At 44.3% G+C, this 26,883-nt stretch overlaps 1 protein-coding gene across 3 annotated transcripts in view; it reads left to right on the plus strand.

Moving 5' to 3' along the window:
- Positions 1-18,675: 18,675 nt before the first annotated feature.
- Positions 18,676-26,883, plus strand: part of LOC111247433 (sal-like protein 3) — a 143,328-nt gene continuing 135,120 nt past the window's right edge. For all 3 annotated transcript variants that reach the window (XM_022798344.2, XM_022798351.2, XM_086977299.1), the window contains exon 1: positions 18,676-20,312. In XM_022798344.2, the coding sequence (XP_022654079.1) occupies positions 20,210-20,312 (103 nt within the window). In that variant the 5' untranslated portion in view covers positions 18,676-20,209. The remainder of the gene's footprint in view (positions 20,313-26,883) is intronic.

Genomic DNA, 26,883 nt, shown 5'->3' on the forward strand with positions numbered 1-26,883 from the left:
CTAGCACAGCGCATACCTTTGTGGTGTAAGCATGAGGCATAAACGCAGCAATTATTTTATTGCCTAATAAGTGGCCTTGTTGGCGGAGCGCTGACGTCGAGGTTTGGAAATCTGCCATGAACTCAGCGAGAAGCACTTGCTGACGCTGAAACTGCGCGGGTCGCTACGCTGCTATGTGAACACGACGTTTAGAAAAACGCTGCCGTAACAGAAAGGCAGAACCCCAATAGACACAAATGTCTTTTATACTGATGTTATTAAGAAGGAAAACGAGTAACATGTGCAAGACGACGTCTCGCGGAAACGCACAGAACAATATCACATGAGAAGCTTACGCGGTTTGAGATAGTGCATATACGTAGTTATCCAAAATGAAATTATAACCTTTCGAAAGGGTTAGGTCTACACAAACCCATTAAATGGATCTGATGATGGTTTTATGTAACTTTAGCAACTTTTTTTTTTTTTTAGATATTTTACAAGTAATGCTTAGAAATGGTAAAGTCGCACCAACGTACACTACGTGTACGTAAATGGAACAGAAATAAAATACGATCTGTTTCGAGAAGTCCAATGCACATATGACTTCGAACGTTTAGGCTAGTGGCCGTTCACTGAGGAAATTACGTACGCAAAAATAAACAGTTACCAAATAAAAGAATCTGCTTCTACAATAACAGAATTTACTACTGAATCACAAAAGACCACGTGGAAGCTTTAGCGGTACACGTCTAAAAATAAAGAAAGTCGGCCAGAAGTTGCACACTTACAGCTACAAAAATATTCATTTAATGGTTTTCGGTTCCTTATGCAAAACTGTACCCTGATATGAAAACTCTTCTAATCCAATCTGACCGGTAAAATAAAGGGGGCGCCATTTAAGCTATACCATAGTAGAGTATCACCCCCGCAAGTTACCGCAAAGCAGCCTGTAATACCACACTCGTAGCAAGAATTCTATAAAAATCAGTCTACGCGTTCCGGTTACTGGTTGTTCTAAATGAGGCAATCTGTTTAAGAACCAAAAAAAAAAAACTTATAAACTAAGCGTGCGATACTTCTTTTTGTTTTTCAAAATGTATTTTTTCAGAGTATGCATTGACAGCCAATGCATGGCGTTGTTTAAATGCATTAAATGTTAAATTTGAATGCAATAAGTATCTGTGAAGAGTGAAATTTGTGTTGAAAATATGTTGTATAATTTTAATAGGATTCGTTGTAGCAAGGTTTTCGTGACTGCGTCAACGAAATTTATATAAGGGCTGGGCGGGGTAATTGCATATAACGATGCAGGTATAGAGCAACGTTTTGTCGTTGTGCAGCAAAGTTGTTACTTTAGTACTCAACCGTAGCAGGCTAGAAATATTCTTTTTTTTTTTTTTCCTGAAACCTAATGAGTATCAACATCCTTTTCGATAGATGGCGTGGTCTCCCGTACTGTGGGAACTAATTTTTTACATATTTTGACTAGGAAGCGAACAACAAACTGATATTAAAAACTCGATATAAAAAAAATGTACTGAATTGGAAATTGAATTTAAAACCCTGGTGACCTCTTGTGTCGTTTACTGAAATGTTTTAATTTATAGTTTTCGATGATGCTTGCAGATATGGTTTGACTCGTACTCCTTGATTAAGACTAGAATCTACCTACACGACGAAAGTTCTGCACGGGTAGTTTTAAATTTTGTTTTTCTCTAAAAGTTAAAGGGAAAATCTGTCTCCTTAACAGAAAACGACAAACGCTGTCTCTTGACCCGGCCGCTAAAGTTATAGAAACCTTTGGAAAAGAACTGCTGTTTGCATATTAGCTTTACGTCACCCAAGAATAACGTATTGTATGTAGTATGATTTAGATAAAACAAAGAAAGCTATGACATTTCCGAAGATGCAAAGTGTTGGGTTTATACAGTCAGTTTGACTAAACACATATACCTGACATTTTTCCTTGACCTATACCCTTGGCCTGCAGTGCCTTCGAACTGCCGCCTTTAGGCTCTGTTTGACATTCACTACTACGAAAGTCATAAGACTTGCGCGGTTGACTTGTTCACAGTTCTGTATATATTTATAGAATGATTGAGATCCGATTAAGTGTAATTTTCTTATGCCGTAATAATTGTTGATTGGAGCGATGCCTTGGATGTATTGTGACCTTAACAGCATACCCAGGTGGCGTGTTGGCGAGGCTTGCAGCCTTCAGCTCGCTGTGTAAAAGGAGGCGGGCAAATCAAGAACCCGATATGTACGAGAAGAGATAAATTCTCATAAGTTATCTTAAATAGCTCTATAAATTACTTATTATCATTAACAGAAGTTGAGAATATCGCTAATATATTGTAATAATTTTCGGGCCACTTCTGCGTAGCTTTTATTTGTCGTATTTTATATTCAGCTTTTTCAGTATACCTACAGCATTGATATCGCGCGTTTCGGTGTCGTCGAATAGCGTAGATCGTCAGCCATGAAGAAAGGTTTATATCGTAGGTCGTTGTATACACCAACTTAGTTGTGTTGTTTTAAATGGCTTTTTTTGTTTTAACAAAGGTTAAATGAAAGACAATATTGCAGACATCCGTTGCACCCTTTTAACCATTACCATCTTGCTACAACGGCTCACAGGAACACGATTTTTGAAACAAAAAAAAACGCGGACTCCAATATCTATTATCAGTTTCATATATATATATATATATATATATATATATATATATATATATATATATAAAAGCGCAAAATAAATCCAAAATTACTTAATCAGTAGACTAGCTTCAAGTGCTTAGTTTAACAGAAATGCGTAATATATTGGTAAGTATTCATTATATCCAAATGATAAATTTGTGAGTGAATTTCTTATCAACTCATCTTATTAGGATTGTTGCCTATTATACACATAGTGGGCCTTTATCTCTCCATCTATCCACCCACAGATAGTAAGGAAAATGCCTTCATGATCGGTAGTCTTCCTTTTTTTCTTTGTACGTCTCCAAAACGTATCCATTTAAAAACAAGAGATTTCCTGTTGGAGTGCTCAGTAATAGTTCGCTATTGTTTAGAGTATGAGCTCGGCTATAGCCTCGGGCTTTACTGATTACGCAAGATAAGGCGGCATAGGAACCTCATCTATAGCGTTCGCAGCAACAGCTATAGCCATATCGTCTGCTTGTAACATAGAGAGAGAGGGGAGAGAGGGAAAGCTATGGTGCTCCCACAGGATCAACCTCGTTCCCCATGTTGCTCATCGCTCATAGTGCGCCCCTCTTTTTTCTCTCTCTTTTTCATGTCCTTCATATTATGGAAGATCGGTTGATAGTGGGCTCTGTAGTTCAGCAACTGGCAAGCCGAGATGCCGCTATTTGCCGCAGACGTTGGCAATAACGAAATGCAACAGTTCTTCAGGAACGACTTCACCCTGCGTTACTGTAGAGGGTAGCGACCGTTGCCCCTGACACGTGACTTCCATTGACCTCAAGACCCCATCATTTTGGAGTAAGAAGCTTTGAGAGTTCAGAAGGCCTTTAGGAGCCACGAGTGAGAGAGAAATTATTGCAAGAATTGCTGAATTCAAGCGGCAGCTTCAATACTGTGCATCTCTATCGTTTCATAGCCATGTGCAGCGTTCGTAGAAATTAACTGTCTCAACCATTGAAATTTCGCTTGCGAGACGTTGGCAAGATGATTAATTAAAAGCGTAATCAGTGCGCGAAAGAGGAGAAAAGCGGAGCATGTCGCAGCGTGAACGCTCACGTGTATGGAGATACAGAGCAAAGAAAGGGAATCGATTAGAAGAGCTTTCTCTGCAAAATGATCGAAATGTGAAAATGCCAAATCAGATGATTATAATCCTCGACGAGGCGGTGACTTAGAAGTGCAAGCCTCTGGTTAACGATAGCAGGGGTCGTTGCGTCAGCTAACGATACATAGCTTATGTTTAAAGAAAGTTGTAAATTCTTCTCGCCTAGCGTGGGTTGGTTTCAAGGTTTGTTACAAGTCTATCTATCTATCTATCTAAGAATTCAAACAGTAATTGGTGTGCATAAAAAATGTATCACACTTCAAATCATGCCATTTTACAATGGGTTGTTGTTCATAAAAGTAAGTAAAACGGCCCATGTTGGACCTAATTGCTGTTATTTGGCGCAGTGTTTTAGGTTCAATCAGGGCGTTGTGTATCAGCTCCTTCGAATAAATTCGATTTAGATGTAAACATAGTAATAAATCTTGTATAAATTCGGGCTCTACAACGCTACTACGTCATATTATACTGGAGACATTTCGAGGGTCACGACGATTATTTAGGCTCGAATCTATCTAACGGTAACCCGTCTGATAAGACAGGCTACAACTGAGAACCTGCAATTCTCAGTTCTGTGTAGGCGTGGACTTAGCTGTTTGTCTACTCAGTAGAGAAAACGATGCGTGTCACATGACATAGGGAACTTTCTTCACAGCAGCCACAGATGTGTAAAACTCTCACGCTGCGACCTCATCTTCTCGTCGTTTCCATTATTCGATTGTGAAGATAAACATGCCACTTTATGGATCTCTGTCACTGACACCAGTGTTCGCTTGTTAAGCAGCCATGCTGACACCCTCTCTATCGGGTCTGAATTAGCGGTATAATTGAACGGCTGGCTCGCGTGCTCGAAGACATTACGTCAGAAAGCCGTTTCTAAGCGTTACTAATGGTTTATAGCGCAGAACGGACGCGGTTCAATACGTTAGGCTTACGCCACTGCTAAGTTAGTTGACACCGGTCTTTATCGATTTTGACGGCCCGTTTCATACGTCATGACGCTAGTGAAATGCCATGCGATTGCGGCGGGAACACTGAATTGCTGGAAAACATGATGAAAAAAAGTGAAAATTCATCAAGAAATCACAAGAAAATAGAATAAATGACAACTAGAGAAGAGAGATTGAAAACGGCAATGTTTCAAGACGATGTGCAGAAATACTGCAACCCAAAGGGGCGACGCAGAAGACGACAAAGCTGCTGCGGCCTTGAAACTAAACCGTGTTGTCTAATTATCATATAACGTTGTTTTTGTAATAACATGTTCGACGTGGATCACTGATAATAACTCGAAGGCTTCTGAGAGGAGACTACAAATCCGACAATAAACCAGAACTCCCCATTGACCCTCCGCTGCGTTACATGCTATGAATTATCATTGTATCTGCATGCATACTGTACGATCGCTAGAATATACAGGCGATGCTGTTAGATCTCACAGCGAATTAATGAATAAAATCAATAGCGAAAAAACACCTCAAGGTATATATTCCAGTCGCAAATCACCGGTGCTAGTTCCAATTGCGGTGCTAATCGGATGGTTCGTCTGGACGCTCTAGACAAACAGAGCGACAGCATCCGAAAAACAGAGCAATGCTCATACACGGAACGCAAACGAGAGCGGACGCTTGCTCGCTCGAGAGAATAACATTGAAGACTTGTTGACTCTTTGTGAGAGTCGCGGATATATATCAATCATGATAATAAAAATATTCCCTGAAGGAGAAACGAACTGTTGAACGACCGATAATCAGAATTTGAGAGTGTTGGTCTGTTATTGTGGCTATAGCGGCCGCTGCTGCTGCACTGCGCCTTCAAGTAGCGACACTCCGCTGCGGTACCTAGGGAATCAAACCGATGATCGCACCGGCGACGATGATGAAGATCGTGGTGATGATTATTACGATGGCGGTGGCGACGGTGGCGGCCATCGAGACTGGCGATCTTTTCACGATTTTTTGCAAGCGCTGTTTTTGAGACCATCTGCAGGACTCGGCTGCATCGCTTAGCATAATAATAGCAGAAGATGAAATAGTGCCACTTTCTGCTAGCCCGACGTAAGTAGTTGAGTTGGTCTTGCTGTTGATCATGATGGTACGACCGCTGGCGCTCCTGCTCTCGTAGAAGACAACAGCGGACGCATAGTGGCGCGTACCCATCGATGACGGGTCGCCATAGCACAATACCAATGATCGTTGCGTTTAGACCGCTGCAAACGACGGTGCTGATCGTAGCGACAGGAGCGGCAGCAGTAATAGGTGGCGACGGTGTGGCTTTTTGCGTTTGGCAAGCTACGTGCTAACGCTAAATTGGGAGCTCGGCAAGCTAAATGACAATCAAAGTCAAGAGAACTAACGTTATAAATGGCCAGTATGACAAACGACGCTGTTGTTGGTTGCTGGACCGGAAAAGTCGACGAATGATACCAAGTAGCAAAACGTCCCCTTGAATTTCATCTGTTTCTGTTTGGTTAACAGGAACCGTTTGTCCCTCGCGTTTGTACGAAAAGACCAGTGGCAAGGTCCCACGTGATGCCACCCTCGACGATAGAGAGCTCCACTGATGGAGGACCATGCCGTCAGCAACAGTGGAAGGAAGTGTCACTTGTCCATTCACTATGATTCTATGTAAGATATTATGTATCGGAAAAAGAAGTCGTCGATCTGTTTCATCATCGATGAGGTGACAGGATGCCATCGCAGCTGGAATCAAGATGCTTTATTACGGAAGATATCTTCTGCTGCCGTTGCCATTGCTGAACGATGAAAAGAGCAATAAAAGCACGGCAAGAAGTGGCGGAAACGCCGCCGTTAAAACCATTGCGAGCGGCTTGGAATGTTGCCCGCTCTGCTCATGAACCCCTCGCTATACTATAGGACTTTATGTATGTCTACAAATGATCATTATTTGTTATTATTTGCTATAGTTGTTATTTCCAATCAGTTCGTACGTACCAGCAGAGATCATCACTTTGGGTTTACCATCAGCAACAGCCAGTAGACGCTGTATATAGCTTGGCTTGCGTGTATATATGGTTATATATGTACACACGTGCTTGATATAACAATAAGTGGATATAGCTAAGCGCGTGACCAACAAAGTCAACAACAGTACACAGACATCACATAGAAAAAGTGGAAAAAAAAAATTAAAAGATTTGGATTACGTTTGCTCTTCCAATTAGTGTCCATTTATTTTCGCGATTGATCGATCGCTCGCTGCGCTATATAGCCTGTATCAGTCTGGGTGACGACGCATGCGTGAGCATCAGCTACTGGTATCTATCTACGTAAAGAGTCAACGTAGTGAAGTGCAACTAGTCAACAGCACTTGAACTTGAAGGTTAGTTAATGGCTGATTTTGTCGTCTACAAGATGTCGCCTACCATGACGACTTACCATTAGGCTCATTGTCGATGTTTTGTTCCATAATTTTCTTAGAGGGTGCTAATTATCGGTTTTTGTTCACAGTTGCTGACGACTGCTTTACTGTCGAGATACGAAACAGGTTAATAGTTACACTGTTACGCCTACCACTTAAAAAGTAGGGTTACTATTGGGCTGGTTCTGGGATTATGCCTTTTCCTTCGTTGTTGAATTGAGCGAAGCCAGCAAACTTGTCTTTGTATCGATCCACCTATAACTTGCTGTATATTACAAAAATGTCCATTTTCAGTCCCATTTGACATACGCCTCCGTGCCCACATTGGAGTTCGGCGCTGTTTCATCTACAGTGAAGTGGAACCCGGGTATCATATGTAGTCAATATACTATTACCCGTCAATAGTCCTAGTTATAACTATAACTCTCTGACTGCAGTAAAAATCAGAGTTGTGTTACCATGCAAATGTTTATAGAAGAGTTTATTATTAGGGTTTCTTTTTTACCATTCGAAGCTTTTACCTCCGTCATCTAGGCTGTCAAAACGAACCTATCTTGCTGAACGGAGCTAACATAAGACAGACCCTCGACTACGAGTGAGCACACAGTTCTAAAGGACATTAGTGGAATAATTTCGCTGATGGTACGACAGAAGAAGATTCAATATGAACGGAAACTAGGAAGTGTGCATTGCAACGTATTTTTTGTTTAAGCGTTATTATGATAACTATACCACGTATTAAGATTATAGAGACGGCAGAGACAATCCGGACTACTTCACCAGTGAAATAGATGACGTGTTCTTGAGCTCAGATCCGCTGCAATACGTATATCATATCGTTTGGTTTAGCACCACCAGCTGAGAGGGACAGGTTCGCAGATTGATCAGATTCGTGACATTAACAGTATACGTATTTTTTTCTCAAGAACAAGTTATCACGTAGTTTCTAAAAGCTTGCATATGATATGGCCGGTATTTACCTTCTTCCATCAGTGTATTCGTCAAACGAAGATCAAGTCAGCTGCTTTCGGCTGTCATGCGGTTAGACCTCGATGTCTCAGATACGATGGTAAGCCAGGCAGCGTTAGTACTAAGCAAAGGACGATTATTCCCAGAGCGGTTAGTAAATTTCTGGTTCTGTATTGAATCACACAACTAGTGATTCTCAAGCTCTAGCGTAGAGAAAATATTGTTTCGATCCTTCCGGAAGGCGGTTAGGTTTGTTTCAGCCTGAATCCATTTGAAGTAGTTCACTGTCGATCCGGTGACGGAGATTTTTTTATGACCTGCTTTCGCGGAAGTGCCTCGGAGTGAAAGACGGAGCAAAGGGGGAGAACAAGCGCGCAATTCGAAGTTAGAGGGCAGGTTAGATGGTTCCGACACGAACAACGAGCATGCCTCTCCGAAATAATGGAAACAACAACAACAACAACAACAACAAAACGGATGCTTAAAGAACTCCCGCTTCGAGGTGTATAGGAACAGACACCGCAAGGTACTCGATTGTGTTTAGGTTCTGATATCAGCTACCGATCGTAGCTACGCAGAAGTCTTCAGAGCAAAGTGAGGTTGTACTACATATTCCTTTGACGTTTCGAGGTTTCTATGCCATTATTTAGCGAGTGTGCGGCGAAGGACGCTGCTTGTCGGTGCCGTCATAAAAAAAAAACGTTGATTGCTTAGAAAGCCTAGTGTCGGCAATATTCATCGGCAAAGCTTCAATGCGCCACTGCCCGATGCCTAAGTGGGCTCATCAAAATTCGCTGCAAACAAGGGATGCTGGTAGCCTTGGTTTGACCTAGCTTATCGCGGACTTTATGAGTTTTTACTTAGAAACGAGTTGACTTTTACGCTTAGGAACGTCACGGATTACCTAGAGCAGGTTGATTCTTGTGTGCGAATCTCTTCATACAGCTCTCTTACACTAAATAGCCTTTTAATAAACAGATTTTTTAGATGCCCAACCGGCCAGCAGCTGGTAGTCATAGACGCGTTAGTTTATGCTACGTAAGAACTTGGTATCTGCTAAAATAACGTTTTAAAACTAACACTTTGAATCTGTAATTAAAAATCTAACTTAATAATTAGGTATAATAAAAGTTTGAATGTAAAGATGCAATGACACTAGATGAATAGTTAATTGTGTTTACTAAAATACAATAGTAGTCCGCTGGGTTTGGACTTTGCTATGCGGTGCACCAACCTTCACTTTCTGGGTCTAAACACGACATCGGTAGCTGACGCGTTTAGCACATCAATATTTGTTAGCATAACATCGGATCAATCAGATCTAACTAATGTCGCAAAAATTAACTGTGCACGAACTTAATACACACACACATGCAGAAAAAACGTTTTTCTACTTGTGCCATTTTGCTTCTCGCGATCACTGGTCGTTTCTGAATATATTTTTGAGAATCGACACGTTTCTTGTAAGCTATGCCGAAGAATTTTTCAAAATTATCACTGTTATTAGTGTTACTTACGTGTTGACTGGGCCTTGTGTTGTCGCCGCTCTGTCAAGCAGTGGTGGTGGTAGCAGCAGCTACTCCGGTGTCGCTATATCGTCGAGGCCAGTAATGCCGTTGTGACGATCGACCGTTTAGCAGGAATGGCTCCAGGAGAGTACGAAGTCGCTTGTCGTACAATCGTCGGGAAGAACAGATCACAACAGGACAGAATGACACAGCCAAAAGTCGCGCCAATGGAGCAGACTGCTGCAGGCACTGTTGCTTGGCCGGCCCCCAGTCTGCTGTGGGCTACGCACTGCCCGCCTCAGCGACGGTATCTTCGATGTTGTCGCCGTTCTCGAGCCCCTTAATAAATCTGGGGTGGCAGATAAATTTTACTCAAGATGACGATCTCAAGAAAATGTAGAAGACGGCAAAGCCAGCAATAATATATACAGGCGACCAACAACCACAGGAACAGCAGCCTCAACGACGACAACTACAACTACAGCATCATAAATAAAATCCCGTTGCCCGTGTAATCCCTCTTAAATTCAAGAGAAAGCGACTTGTTCGTTCGATGTTGCTGACTGCGCTGTTGCCGCAGACGACGCCACCGACTGTTGCTGTTAGACATTGTGTTTCCCATCATTGCCAAGTCCAACTGAAAACGCAACGAGCACAAAGGAATCGAATGGTACTTATGACGACGACGGGTGCAATTACCAACACTGCACAATTTCACCGGCAACAGCTGATGCGTATCGGACAATGTCTCGTAAAGAAGAGTTTGGTCAACAAACAAGCGCAATGCTCACTAGCACTTATGGATTCTACAAGTTGCTACCGCGGCAAAAGCAACTTTTAACCGTTTACGTAACCGCTCGCTGTTACACTCCTCGACAGAGCAACTTCTGTATTGTATAGTTAGTTTTTTTTCTATATAGAGCACCTCCTGCGTGTGGGGTTACACCTCGTCAACCTGTCCACGCTCTTCGTTCTGGCCTGCTGTCTGAAACGTCCCTCATTCCAGCAAGCAGACCAAGTTAGCATAATAGTGCCAACGCTAAACCAACGAAGAATTTGGCGAGATCAGTAATCGTCGTAGTAAAGGGTAGATTTTAAGAAATGTATCTTATTGTGAAGTTTTCACTTGTCCAATTCACGCTGTCGCTTGTCCCCCTTCTCTCATTTACAGTCTCTAACTGCATCCACTGCCGCGTTGGCGACATTCATAGCGTTTTTTTTCACTCAACTTACCTTTTGTGTTCGATCAAGCCCCAGCAGCTGGGCGGCCGACGAAGAGATCGAACGGCTGCCTGTCGCTGAAGCCACTCACTACTTCGTCCTCTGGCGATGCCGATTGCGCGGCGGTGCGAGCTTGGTGTTGTAAATTTTTTCATCCACTGCCGCCGTTGCCGCCGCCGGTGGCTGTAGCGATGGTGAGCCAGATGCCCCACTGATTTCAGCTTTTATTTCTACGTTAGTTTTGTTTCGTTGTTGAACGAGTTTGAGTTACTTAGAGAACGTTGTCACGGGTCGCAAGTTAGACGCGCGAGATCCACCACAACCATCACTGGCGCAGACATGGTCGGTCATCGGACGGATAGGCCAGACAAGACAGACACCCGCCCGCCCGCCAGCCAGCCAGCCAGCCAACTTCGCTCTCGGCTGCAGCCGTAGAAGCCGCCGCGGTCACTAACTGTCAAATCTGTTCAGCTTTATTTCGTTTACACGACTAAGGATCGAACCACTTCGACAACTATAATATTATTACCACTCAAACGCACCGTTTTTAACCGTAGTGCCACTGGCGACAGCGGCCGTAGAAGGAGATATAAGCGTCGCACTCTAGTTGATTACGTCGCTGCGGCGACGCGAGCGGCTGCCAGCGGCGACAACCCCCCGGCTGATACCAATAAAATGAACGAAAAAATAAAAGTAAAATCTTCTCTCATACCAGACGTAACTCTCCACCCGAACAATTAGAAAGGTTTACGGCCACTGTTCGTGTGTCTATGCGAGCTTCTCGTGCATGAGATCAGCGCATGTAGCTCCATTCGTTTCTATTACCCGCCTTGTCGTTGGCCCTATGAATAAATCGCGCGGTTTGAAGAGCAATAACGTATCAACAGACTTTCTGTCAATTCCATGCAGATTCTAATGCCGTGTAAAGGAGCGTTCAGTGATACTAGTAGCGCTTACTGTTATAAATATTATAGTTCTCGGGCTGCGATTAGCGCACTTCTCACAGACACTAACTTTCTATTGACAGGCAACATTCCTCGCTGTATCCAAACCATCGTGGGCGACAACGAAGCCACAGTTACAGATAATGGTTGTTGAAACGACGAAATCTTTAACGAGTAATCTGTCCCACAAAGCCACGTAGGTAGTTCTCGATTATTCTCACTGTAAGCGTCGAGCACACGAGTTCCTGAACTTTTTCTCGAGATCTACATCGCGCCGTATGCGTCATCCGTACTCGTCCGAATCACATAAAGCAACTTCGACGAAACGCAATACCTTAAAAAGTATCTACCGTTCGAGCACACCAAGCACGCATTTTTCCATTTGAGATGATCGGGTCTTCATACGAAGGTGACAAAAGGGCGAAACGAGAGTCGTAACGGCGACGATATATCCCACTGTATCAGGGCTCACTATCCTGCCAGTGGTCAGCTCGAGTCGCAGAATTTGGCAGTAAAGCAAGCGAAGACATGAGACGACAGGCAATGGCTGGCTAACTGTGGCTCATCGGGGGACAGGCGACAAAGTGCTCTTTATGATGATTCTTCTCTGAGTACCGTGGCGGCATTGGGGGCCCAAACGGCAGCAAAGAAAAAGTCCAGCTTTGGCTACCTTAAATCCCCTACAGTCGATAACAAGAAAGTATAACACATACAGGAATATGCCATGACTACTTTTCTTTGTAAAGCCACCATTGCGACTACCACTTGTGGTGATATGGTCATCAGTGACTAGTAACTGGCGGTTGACGTAATCGTGATAGCTATATGATAATTTGATTGAAATGCAGTAATGCTTACGTTTCCCACCCATTTCTTTTCAAGTTGAGGGAGTAAACCTCGTTTGAATCACCTACTACATTTCGTGTACCTTCAGCCCTTAGTTTCGTAGACTTGTTTGTCTGCCTACCTGACGGCCTGATCGTGTCGGTCTAGACACACCTGCACATCTGTGCATCCGGTCGATCATCAACATCTATCTTCCCTCCACTGTCTGGCTGCGTTCACTAAACCTAGCTAACAATGGCTAAATATTTCCTATAATTTTTCTCTTTCCCGTCTCAATCATGTGTAAAAATTCGCATCATGGCAATTACAACTATCTCTCTACACAATCTTCCGTTAGCTCATCGTACATATTTCCCTCCCTAACCTCCCGCCTCCTTCTCTTACCCCCAACTTCCGTTGCCCTTCAGCTACGCCATCACCTGTGGCTAACTTGCCTACCGCAGACCACCAATGGGAGATGCACCTATCGTATCGTCCATTCACTGGAAGAAACGGTAGCGCATTGACAAACGGTTTCGAACGTACACCCAGCATTTAATGCAGATGGGCATAACAACTACACGAAACTACAAGCTTGTTTCAGCAACTCATGTTAATGCACAAGAGAAACGTTTGCATTTCTTAGTTAATTTGACTAAAGCGAATACGCCACGGGCTGCTCACATTCTCCCTCCATACCTACCCCATAATACCCCTCCAGCACCTCCCGCGAGGACAGTGTGACCCTACTGGCGCAGGTCGCAAAATGTGTTAGCGTGTCGCCTGCAGAGGCTGTCCACATCAAAGTGCGTATAACATATAAGTGGGTATGTGAATATAGTTCCAAAAACCTGCATAATCAAAAGTTCACTACGTCTTAAAGCGGCGCTCTACCTTGTCATCAATTTTCTTAGCTAATGTGGAGGGCCTATGTATATTCGTGTGTGAGTTAGTGCGTAAAAGTGTGTGTGTCTTCTGTCTATCACTGGGCAGTGTTGCGTGTCGCCGGCTTTCAGAGCCGTCGCTTAGGGTCTCGTCGACTCGGTCTGTCCTCATCAGCAACTGCCGATGGATCCGTAGGTCCGTCGCAGCCCTTTGGGTGATCGACGACCACCCACCTCCCACCTTTACCCCTCATCGTAGTGCTTGTACTCTGCGCCATAAGCAAGTCAGTCAGTCAGCCAAACAGGCAGGCTCGCGAAATCACTAGCTCCAACTAATAGCAGAAGACACTGCGCAGTAATCGAGCGCATACGGTCACATACTTCGGTAGCGAAAATATTACTAGCGAGCACGCCACGGGCTACTGAAGTAAAGAAAACTTCTGGTGAAAAGCTTCAACTACTCCACATATGTCTACGTACATTGTGAGTGTATGTATTAACCCAACTTATTGCTGAACCCAGCCCATTCCGACATGCATATATAGTGAGCTAAAACGAGAATTAAACGCTTTAATTCACTGGTATCAGTCTCATCTATTGTGGAAACTAACCTAGCTAACCTTGACCACCTTGTACTTCAGTGCTTTGCGTCCTACTGAACGAAGCAGAAATAGTCGTCATCGTCGTCGTCTACGGCTTTGACCGAGGTCCATATGGCTCTCATCTAAAACAGCCGAAGTGGCAGCACCGGCGGCCATGTTAGCGTGCCACATCCTGTTATAATTGTATGGACAAATGCTATGTCTGTCAGCGTATCAACAGGACCACAGGAGAGCATCGAGACGCAGTTCGCCCTTCAGCCAATAGAAACATTCATACTGAGCATAATTCTCTGATCATCGATCTACAACAGAAACAGTGCTTCTCCTCGGACTGTGGTCAGTCGTAGCCACCCAATCTAACTTGCTGGGTCTTTCCCGTAGTCGGTCCCAATATTTAGCATTTTAGAGTTCAGCCAGCACCGGCTTTTTCTACACACACACACACACACACACTCTCTCTCTCTCTCTCTCCTCTCTCAGCTCCTCAAGACCAGCGACAAAGTCTGTGTGTATTTTTCTCATTCTTCAATTTCGCCTCTTCTGCTTTGATCCGGGTTTCGGAGTCAACCATTTTGCTGGTTCCTAGTCCTCAGAGATATTATAGTTTCGCCATGTATCGATGACGAGTATAAATGTTCTCCAGCTGGTACTGACATTCGAAGACGGGTTAAAATTACTGATCAACATCTTCGTAGCTCCACTGACGGAGTCCAGGCCCCCCTGAAAACGAATACGGTCTATACGTAAGTATCTGTAGAATGTCTAGTTGAGCTTGTAGATGTATGAGGCCTCGTTGTTGATTTTGGCCTGTGTATCATTCCCGTTTTAATAAGAAGAGGCCGTTAGCTTACTGTAAGTATTTCGTGGCGGCCTGGTATCACATTAGGGTTAGGAGCGGCCGGCTTGTTGGTTCTGAACCACAAACCGGTGCGGGGCTGTCAGCAACCCTAGTCGTCACCTCCGATGTGCTTACAGCTTGGAACACCCTAAAAGTGTTCGAATGCATCGTGTATCTTCATTTAATTATCTATGCTAACCAGTGGTACGAAGGCAGATGAGAATTAGGGGTTCGATAAGTGTGAACCAGTTGGAAAGGAGTTCAATTGATTTTCGTTTTCGTTCCCTTACGGTAAGTTCGATGTAGATCAATGAACTCAGCACGTCGCGAGTCCATTTGTACAGCAGCGGGTATTCATCTCGAGTCACGACGTTGCAGCGGTAAGCGATGGATCGTCTGCAAAAACTTATTTCAGGCACACTTTAAAAAAGTACATCCATTCTCTGGCTATTATCGCTGCGTCTGATGACAACAGCGGAAACATTGAAAATTGCTAATTGAATACGAAATTGATTACCCGACGATTTTCAGCAGAAGTAAGACGATCGGTCGAACGAAGGCTGTGCTTCCAGTATGAGCATGCGAACAAAACACCACTTCACGGCAAACTTCACGAATCCGTAAAAATCTATCAATATAGTAAATATGGAAGTAAGAATGCAGTTTCAGTAACAGCGACAAATACCTGTGGAGCTAGATAATCGCAAATAGAAGCCTTTAACAGTTACATCGCCGAACGGATCTCGTTTGGCAGGACAGAGTGCCTGCTATTGGATAGAACAACGATTTCTCCTTCACGACGTTGATTATCCGTTCTGTTAGCTGATCACGATAATGCTGATTATATAAGATGCGTTATCTATATCCAGGTCTCACAAAGAATAGAGAACACGCATAAAAACGAAATTAGGCCAGCTTTATTTAAAGAACGATTTGGACCGTACACAGTACCTAGGTGTTGTTGCTACCGTTGTAGATTATTGTTATCGTAAAAGCAAAATCAAAGAAAATGTTTTTCATACGTAACGTTCATAAAGTTATACGTACATACTATTTCATCTTATTTGAATGCTTCGTGCACGCAATCAGCTTTGGCTTTTCTTACGTATAGAGATTTATGTACAGCTCCTTCAGAAATAGAGCCGCACATTGTGAGCATTTTATTAAGCAGCAAACAACGCAATATTTCCGGATAGACTAAATTTGATTTTGGGGTCGGCTGAAGAAGAGAGCTTAATGTTAGATGAAGCAAACATGAAGATTGCGAGGCAAGGGATTGTCGGTTAGCTATTCTGCCGATAGGATCTCCGCAACGTATTTTATATCTGTATTGCTCAGATGTTACTGGCAGCTTTTGGTAGTCATACAGCTTATTTAGCGCAATACTGCCAATAACAATAGTAGTAATTTAATAAGAGCAGTTTAATGTTTCATACAAATAAGCTGTCCTAACTCTAAGCAGCTAAATGACTGGAAAGGCTTCTGTCAGTTAATTGTACAAAAACGTAAAGAACACATACATACAGCCTTAGATTTTCGTCTCCTACCAACAAACACCTCATTTATATATACACTTCTTTGGATGGAAGCGGCTTTTCTTGTCAAGCCAACTCGAGCCATCAGGTAAGCTATGTTTCGGGCGGCAGACCTGGAGTCTGATACGGCCAAGCTAAATTATGCAAGAGGTGTATACAAAGCACTTGCATCGCTAGAGACTTATAGAAAAAAAACAGTACATACAAATTCTTTGAATCTCCTTTAACAAACATTTTGCCACGTTTATTATCAAACGGTGTTTATATATGCTGCAAATTATAGGCATCGTGAAAAAAATGGACCAGCAACTCGAGAGACTGAACAAAATTAGATTGCTTGCCAGACACTGAGCGAAAATAGGCAAAGCTGAAGCTTGTCCGTGTGCTTTAAAGGTTTCCATTATTGCTCACATCCTTGATGTCGTGCGTCTGCAATCTGATATATTAGCAAATGTGTAGTTCTTAAAATTGCGTTCTTGCGGGATATGACCCTTGATTTCAATCAAGGCCGCCGATGAAGGAAGCACAGTACGTTCAAGTTAAAGGGAACTGAAACTCTTTTGAAAAAAGCGTCAACTCAAACTCTAGTTTGCCACCGTTCGAGGAGGTAAGCTCCAAGCATCTTCTCTTTTTCATGATGGTGTTCCCTATATTTTGTTATCTGCAAAGCTTTATCTTTGTGACTACATTTGGTTTCCTATTGTTCAAAAGTAGCTACGCAAGTTTGTAAAGCGATAGTCAGAGGTAAAACTTCACAATAGGGAAGGTTTGGATTGATGCATCGTATTAACGTGATAATCAAAAATATAGGTTGAGCTCTTTACGCTTTATGGCTAGATTACGTTCGAATATGCTTCTTTAATAACTGCATGTTAAATACTACGATAGTACGGTGCTGTCTATAGACTCTACTTATTAGATCTTTTAACTTTTCAAAATGCGGAATATGATTCGGTTTATTTAGCTCGGCAAAATTCGCGACAAAAGAATTATAAGTGAAACATTTCAACTCACGGAGAAATAATAATAAGATAGGTAAAACCAGGTGCGGAGCTCAATTGTGGTAACTAAACCATATGCTTTCTATCAAGTTCCTGATATTATCAACGCCTGTGTACAAAATCTATTTTAAATAAAATCTTTATTTATGTTTTTATATTTATTACCCAATAGTATTACCATAATTTAACGTTTTCTCAAGATGTTCTCTTCAAGTCTATCTGTGGCCATGTGACTGCATTAAAATGATAAAATGCTTGTGTATTTTTCCCTTAGATGCTTAGTGTTTGCTATATAGCCGGTAGCTGTCTATAGCTCGACCTCGCTGCTTGGTTTTCTTGCTACTACTACTGCTCCAGCTGCTGCTCGGTTTGCTTTTTTTCATTTTCCTTTGATTTCGAACAGTGTCCCGTGACTCTGTAAGAGTTCACCTTCGTCGCGCAAATGACCACCTTCCCTGCGCGCATTGTAAAACTTATCCCTCAAAACTACCGCGCCATCCTCTCTCCCTCTCTCTTTCTCACATTTCCACTCTCCCTCCCTCATGTCGTCGTCGTCGTCATCGCCGTCTCTGCCCATGCCGTGGGCGACTTAACTCGCGAGGCAGCAACAGCAGCAGCAGCAGCAGCGGCGGCGGCGGCGGCGGTACCACTAACGCTGGTACCGTAGTACGATGACTGGCTGCTTACATCTCATCGCACTGACTGTCTCCCCCCACCCCCTTTGTGTGACTACGACGGCAATGGTTCACACGCAGCGACGACTAGCATCAGCACCGCGCTGGTGATGATGGCTATGACGGGCGATGGCGGTCTTGTCGCCGCTGTCGTCTTTGTCGCTGGAGACGTTGCCGCGCCGCACTTGTCCCCTCTCGCTATCCCGTCCCATGACGTATCCCGCGCGCGTTCCAGTAGTATCGTCGGCTTCTCTGTAGTGTCGCGATGCTGACGGAGGCGGTGCATGCGATCGCTCCGCCCCCTCGAAATATGTATCATACACCAATCATAACTCTCATATTTCGACGAATGCAGACCCGCTGTCGGCCGCCCGCTGCGCGCTCTGATTGGCCCGCCTGATGGGAAAGGGCGCCGCAAAATGGCGCCGCGGTTGACGGGCTAGCGCCCCCTAGCGGCTCGGATGGGCGACAGTTTTCTAGCAATCGGTCTCGAGCTATTGTTGGCAAGTGACATGAGATGTGGCTGTCGCTCTGAGGGCTGAGCCCGCGGCCGGGACGGACTAAGAGCTCAGAGACGATCGGAGAAGGAGTCGGAGCGCGCGCACTCGGAGGGTGTTGGCTTATTGCTCGACTGACTACGACATACTAGAGCACAATAGGATAGCAGCAGATCAGCCATCGTTATTGCTCTGCCATTGTTATCTACCATTTACTACAACGGCTCACTGTTGCCCCCAATCGGTTAGCCAGTCAGCCAGCCAGTCATACATTCACGCATCAAATAGAGTACAGAAGACATAGCGTGCGGGCTTTATTACCGCCCCGGCCGAAAATCTGCGAAAACAGCAACAGTTAAAGCATGCTAGAAAAAAGAGCCATTGCTGAAAAAGGAAAAAACAGGAGAAGGCAACTACTGGAAGATAACTAACATCAACAACACCAAACGAAGATCAGCGGCGGTGAGTGAACCGACAACGGATCTGGTGCTTTCCGATTGCAACCAATTTTAGAGAAACTGCCTACGTATGTGTCTAACGTGATAAATTCACAACAAAAGGTTGGAGTTTGCTGTGTCCCTTCGATCAGAAGTCCTTTGCAAAAGAAGGCTTGCCTTCGTTCGATTGAGTGGCGTTCCGTTTGTTGTTCGGTGGTGAGAAAGGTAACAGCGCGGAAACATCGCACCGCCTTGGATTGTAACGAGATCACTGTTCAGTTACTACAGTATTGTTATCGTCCGGCGTACGGCTGTTACTATTATCATCAACAACAACAGCACCAGTAACGAGCGGTTTGTGTGAGTTGCGATTTGGGTTTCCATTCAGTTGAGCGGTAGGAAAAAATAGTTGGAGAAGTTAATAGAAGAAAAATAGTTGGAGTGAGAAGAAAAATCAGCAACGAATTTGATTAGAAGGAGCACGAAGGAAGATATTATCGGTGACTCGATCAACAGTAGAAAAACGAACGTCAGTCAAAAGATCAACAGTTTCAAAATAAAATTGTTTTCTTCGAGTACACACTTCCCTTTTTACGTGTTGTGTATATATATATATATATATTAGTAGCAGTGGTGGCTCCCAAAAATTCGCCTGTGTATTTAGTCATTCATCACGGTGGGTGTGAGTGTGTCTCTTTCTAGCAATCATTTCAATGTAAATCTCAATCACACTATTGTGCGTGTTCTGTGCTTTGTCTACACGTGCATTTGTACGTGAGTGTCATGTGTGCGTGAATAGATCAACGAAGTAAGCAATCAGCCAACGAAAAAGTCGAAGCAGAAGCAAGCCTCTTAGAAGAGAACGACAACAAATATCTAAGTAGTAAGAATTAGTAATCAAATATGACTGTGATTATGCCGATATTGGTGATCGTGGCGAGCTTGCACATGCTCACGTTCTGAGCGTGTGCTCGGCCCCCAGTGGCTTTCCGCGGCCCGGCATTGTTCGGTCTGTCGGGGTGTGTGTGTGTGTGTGTGCGTGTGTACGAGGACAGTGGCTGTCCCTCAGCTGAAACAGGGGACCTGGATTGTTTGAGATGTCCACAAGGAGGAAGCAGAGGCTGCCGAAGCACCTCGACCCTCTTGCGCTGCTTGAGCAGCAACCCGAAAGTAACGGGTCTGCCGGTCTTCTCGAAAAAGGTGAGTGTACATAGTTGCTAGACTGACGAAAACTGGCGAATGAAGGAGCTAGCTAACCTCAACGAATGAACAAAATCAAGCAGTAATCTCATCATCGCCATTGCTGCCGTTGTCGTCGAACCTTTTCTTCCCTCGTCGCAAACTTATGACGTTCCCGGCGATCAGTGAGCTAGCAGTGATCAATTAACGTTCGCATCGTCAACGGCGACGTTACAGCGCGACGTCAACACAACAATACTAATTCAAGATACGTATCTAGTACGACTCGTTCAACCGCGTTCGGCTATACGTTTCCCATTGACAACACACCTCAACGATGGAGTACGAGGACATTTGGCCTGCTGATCTCATACCCACCTGGCGTTGTGCTGCCAGTTGTGAGTTCGTTAATCGATTGGCCGTCGCGTTCCCTGGTCAGTGCGTTCTTGTTCCTCGTCGTTGTTCGGCGCTGATGCGCGTGTTGCCGTTTCGAACACGACGGGCAGACGCCGGAGTGGCAGACAGCGTCAACAGCTGCCAAAACGAACCGCAGCACGACAACATCGGACGCGAACGGTGCGCCTACAAACAGCATCCGTTCCCTGTAAATTCGCCGGTGCGATGGATCTAGCTCGTGTAGCAGTCGCCTGCTCTGACGGTTCATGGCTGCCGCTTGCAATAGCAACATCACCAACCACAGCGGCAGCAGTAGCCGTCGACTTCTGTCGTTCCGTAGCCAAGCGTGGTTCTGTGATGGCTCGACTATGGCGGTTTTGTTGTTGTTGTTGTTGTTGATGTTGATGGCGGCAACCCCTTTGTATTCGTGGAGGGCTGTACTAAAGGTGCACACGTTGCTTTTTTCGACTTCACTGTGTAGCGAACAAAACGTATTCTAAACTCAAAGGCTCTGATGCATTAACTATAATAGTGAGAGCCTGAGAAGGTGGAAATAGGCGCACACGCTGCAATCTGATGCTTCTAGTTAAGGTTGATATCGCCCGCTCACCGTTACCAATTAATCGATTCGGCATTTGTGTCAACTGGATCCTTTACAGCTACGGCTTGTTTATTCGTTTCATATCGCAAAATGTATTCTGTACATTTTATGTGCGCACAATGTATATGTGCTATGACGGCCGGTACTTCAGTGTACGGCATTGGCATGCGTATTCAGAATTCAGTTTGGCTCTGTTCGAAGCCGTCCGTCGCTATCGATACGAGACACATGAACGTTTCTATATATGCAATCAGGTTGTTACGCATACTTCAATATGTATATCTAGTGATGTACATTGTGTGGTCGCAGCGTACGAGCCCGTTTCGTTTCCGGCAACAAAATCTGTGAACTCGATCGGTGAATCGTCTAACGACAAATCATGGGCTGTCGCTCACTCCCCGTAAAATGTATAACGCATATGATTTAGATCAACGGGACTAATAGGACAAGATTTATATATTGACCGATTGTGTCGAGGGTGTGTATACATGCACCAATACCGCCAGGGCCCGCTGCACATATTCGTACGTACCTATTACAAGGCTAACTTAATTGTCTACGAACACTCATAATAGAAACTCATTTATCTAGATCTAGCGAAAGTATCGCATCGCATACTGACTGCTGTACGTCAGCACCAACCTCACGATTTTATGTAGAAGGGCTACAAACTAACGATGAATGGGCACTGGGTCCTATCTAGAGCCATTTGTTAAGCCATACCTGCCGCAAGACGAGTGGAGGCGTCAGAGAGACCATCGTCGGGTCTTAGGCAGACAAATAAAGCAGCGCCTACAAGTGCCGGTATTATATAAACCATCCATAAAAGCTAACTAGGGCTCATCACACAAGATTTCACCTGCTAAAACTATCGCGGTCGGCCAATCCGAACTCGAAATGTGTTTCTCTCTCCGTTTCCCCCCTCTCTCTCTCCCTCTCGCTCTCGAATTGAGTTGTGTTGACTTGTGAAAATTGTGTCAGTTTGTAAGCTGATTTATTCTATACTCTTGAACAATGAGACTTCGGCATACGCTGTATAGATGTATGTATATGGGTGCTTATCGTTGCTCAAAAATTGTTTTTGCGATATCTGCGAGAGCGATTGCCCAGCTTCGCATAGAGAGATTGCGGTGAGAGCGGTATGTCTAAGAAACATCTTTTCTACACTAAAAAAAATATAGGTGACGCCAGTAGCGAAGATCTTCCAAAGTAATAGCATAGATAGCGAGCTAAACAAGCTACCTGTTGCTCTATGTCAGCTATCATGGAACCTACAAAAACCAGCAATAGTAGATTAAAAGCTCAGACGAGCTTTGTTATGCCGGCCATTCAAAATGACTGGTGCCGCCGCCGTCGTTAACGGTTCATGTTATAAACTGCTGTTACGTCGTTACCTAGCAGTCTTTGGACTCATCAAATACGATAAATTTCAGCTAGAGACGAACTCACAGGGAAGTGACTGTATATATTGATTAATACTGATGTTAGAAGTGTAACTGAAACAGATTTTTCTCGTGCAAAAAAAGTGAGATTTTCTTTTCAAGAGGGGCAAATATTGCTCTTTCTGTGTTTGGCATGACAAAGATTTATTGATGGGAACGCTCTGCGCCATTGGTACCTTTCGCAATTGCTGCCAAAGATAGTTCTTTAGTTTATTCACTCGCTTGGTTTTCACCTTATTTCCCGATCCGTTGTATTATAAAAAAGAAAAACCTAAGCCTTTATATGACACGAATTTACTCTAGTATCGACAGGGTGGAAGAAGTAAGCATCAACTCCTGTTTCCTTCCTGTCTTATAATACAGTTTAGCATCTGTCTGACTGTTGCGCCATCGACTATCCGACAGCCGAAAAACGTGCCCTTATTCGGTCAGCTTCGTTCCATGTCTTTCTTGCGGGATCTGACGAGACATTGACGAGCTTATTGCGTGCCTTGCCAAGCCTCCACAAGTCTACCAGGAATATCTCAGTCTTTATCAGACGTTCAACGTACAGAATTTTTTCATAGACCCTTACCCTACCGTCGAATTGATCGGACAGACTGGCTTTATGGCTGTATACACTGGCATCAACATTTGTGCCAGCATTAGTGGCGGCAATGAAGACTTTAGTGTCTCTGTTCCTCACTTAGGTAAAATAAACCGACTCGTTGGGTTGACTAACAGGGACCATTGTGGTCGAGTCAACAGATCCGGCGGACGGTAGATAAATAAGAGGGTGTTGTTCTTGGCCTTTACTAGGCTTGTGGTGATTGAGGTTACGGCGAGAGAGGTGGCAAAATTATAGAAAACTGCTGTCCTATCTGCTGTGCCATTTATTGCTATGTTCACCACACTCTGACCGTTTTGACTTTAGCAGCGGACGCTCCCTGTCGGCTCCTGTCGAGTGGAAAATGTCATTTTTGTTGCGTTAGCTTTGTACCACTGCCGGCGCGTGGACGCTTGCCATGGCTGAAATGGTCGATAAGGGTTTGGTCTCGTGCGTGTATGTTTGTGGGGCTGTGTACGAACATGCGAGCTCAGCGCCGCTAATGGACCACCGTTGGAACAGTGATAATCTCCAGATACAGCAGAAAGGGCGCTAGAAGCAGCTGCTTTGGAAGGTCCACCTATTGAATCACTGAGTGCTGTGACTCAGCAGTAACGCACCAAGAGGAACGAAGAAAATGGGGTAAAACTAAGCGTATATACAGATTTCATGCGTCGCTTCGACTGCAACGCAATAGTAACTAATGCAATGAAGGAATTCATAAGCGCGTCTGTCAAATCCTTCGAAGTGATCCTTCCCTTGAAGCTAAATGTTTTCTTTGATAGAAGAATAGGGCTTCGTCTCGCTCGCGAATAATGATCCACCTATTCCAGACGATTTAGCGCAACATTTATAAATGACCGATATTAAATTATATACGGACATTTTGTTTTACTGTGTTTGTATAATATAATATGCCTGAAGAGGATGAGCTATAAACAGGCCCAGAAGGTTGGCTACCTTAATGCTGTAACGCATCTCCTCGATCTGCTGATCGAACAGTGCTTAACTAGGCCAAATGATATCGATAAGAGACAATATGATCCTTTGGTCGTGTGACGGGCTACTGTGAGCGTACGGCAGCTATATGGTATATAATGTTACACATATTAGCAGACAAGTAAAATAGCTGAATAGCAAAAATCGAATGATTGCTGTTTCTAGGAAATGCCCCCTATTCACATCAAAACAGAATGAAGAATATACGTATGATGAATATTCAATAATTACCAATCTGTTGCGGTTAATTATGTACCTGGCTGGAAACAAGAAGCTCTACACAGCAGGTTAATGGGCTAACGATTTTACATGGCCCATATATTGCCCCAGTTATGGAAAGGTATATAGTGCATGCTCTCGAAATAAACCCGCTATTTATAGTACGTACGTACGTACAGTGCACTAAAGATACGCGTATACCTATTCGTGGCGAGCCATTGAACGTAATCGCGTAGATGCTGTTGCTGAACTAAGGCTAGTTGAATCGGCTGATCCGGAAATTGTTCGAAGGCTGCTTTTTTTTCGATTTATGCAACCCACTACTGAAAGCTGACCCCACCCCATGTTACCACTTTTTGTTGCCCACATTATAATTCTCTTGTGCTAGTAATATTATTATCGCCATCATGATTCTTTTATCATTTGATTGCGCAGCGGTTCGACGGGCCATGTGATATGAGGAGTAATGTCAAGCCTCATCACTGCTCTGCGACGAGGATGCGCGCCGGAGAGAAAATGGCGAACAAAGGGGCGGGTAGAAGAAACGGAGATTGTCGATAGAAAATGTGGGGCGGCCTCTTTGCTGCGACCGCAAATCCGGCGCCACGTGATACAATGAAACACAATATACGATATACGTACATATAAACTGGACGTTGTTGGGGGTATGTGTAGGTCTGATGTGAGGGCGTAAGTTCGTCCATACACGACCACTATCCTGGCTGACGAGCTGCTGACAATAATATTTACAGTACGCTCATTGAAATCAGCTGTACCCTAGCAACTTAGTTAAAACTAGATAGAATATTAAATTAACTGGCGAACTGTTGATTCCCCAAGATGGAGGTTGCGGCTGCTGTCGTAACTCGGTGCCATCAACCTCAGTATTTTAGAGATTACTAGCCACGGATAGGCTATACATAATCTTTTTCGTGTATATCCGAGGCTATTGAAACTATTGAAATGTGATTTTTTTTTTATTGCATCTGAGTACTAGCCTATCTCGGTGATGAAACTGTCGGCTTTTCCTGTGGACAATAAAAACATCACGTCACCGAAATCATCGCTAGATCATGTCACCGAAACCCGTCACAAACATAGCACGTACTCCATTCTCCAAGTCATTAAATTAATAATAAATACAAACTCAGTTGATGCACTCATCTGTTTCAGCGCAACGGACACACACAATTACATGTATACATACACGAACGCGCTTCTATAGCCGTTTTCCTCAATAAGCTGCCTCTGTTTCTCCTTTGTACCCATAGTCGCCACTACCTCCAAGACAATGAGGGGCTCCACAAGGCGACAAAGCGAAAAGCAGTGGGGTACACTTGAGGGTGCGAGTCGGAAGCCGGAGTGAGTGTGCCGCGCGAGCGCCGGAGCCCCAGTCAATTCGACTTGCTTGAAACTTTCATTTTTCGCTGATTAATTGACTCCTTAGCATGTTTGGTAGCAAGGCAAGCAGAGGCCGCAACGGCAGGATTGCTCGAACCGCTTGGTCTAGTCGTTCGCTTCGCCGGGATTTGATGGAGACCTGACACCCCATTCGCTTCACCGGGCCATCCCCGTCGATCCTAAGCTATCCTCCAGGGACTCGATAGGTGGCTCTGCCCCATTCCTTTCCCTGGTACAATTTCGACATAAGGGTAGAGCAGGTAGGGGACCATTCCACCGGGATTGGATATCGAATCCTTGATGGAAGGAAGACTTAAGTTCTAGGGGTAAAGGAGGAGACACGCTGCTTGGTACAGTGGACCACCGATGGCCACCCAGGAGACTCCCCATCCCTAACCATCCGTCGTCGTACGCGCAGCATCTTCTAGCCATAGTCATATAGTAGAGAACCGTCGCCATGTAAGTCGCGTACGACGAAGCGACAGCATTTGCTGGTCGTCGTCGGACATACAGTAGCAGTTCTTCAGTCCCCCAGGGTCTAGCCGCGACGGCCGGCCGTTATTGCAATAACAGCAGTTCTGCTCAACGAGCGCGAATACTATTACTTTTGGCTAGTGGTGGTTGGGCTAATACGCTCGTTCGATGGGGGCGGCAGCGTTACCTTCAAAGTGTTGTTGTCCTCATGGTTGTCACAGCTTACGAATGCTCATTCGGTTACAGCTATACTAGTGGTCGCAAGTGTCAGTAAATATTATTTCTTTCCACAGTAGTCTTTGTCTTTTGTCGTCTGCAGTCACTCACCGACTAGCCATGTTTCGTCCTGAACGGTGCCACTGGCGTGGACAGCGTAGCGGCAATGTCCATCAGGGGTGACTTGTTCCAATCTACCCCCATCAGGCTTTTCTTCACTATCCGCCGTGCACTCGTCTTAGGTTGAGCCATGTACAT

This window comes from Varroa destructor, unplaced genomic scaffold (genome assembly GCF_002443255.2).
Source record: "Varroa destructor unplaced genomic scaffold, Vdes_3.0 BEIS01000001.1, whole genome shotgun sequence".
Classification (NCBI taxonomy): Eukaryota; Metazoa; Arthropoda; class Arachnida; order Mesostigmata; family Varroidae; genus Varroa; species Varroa destructor.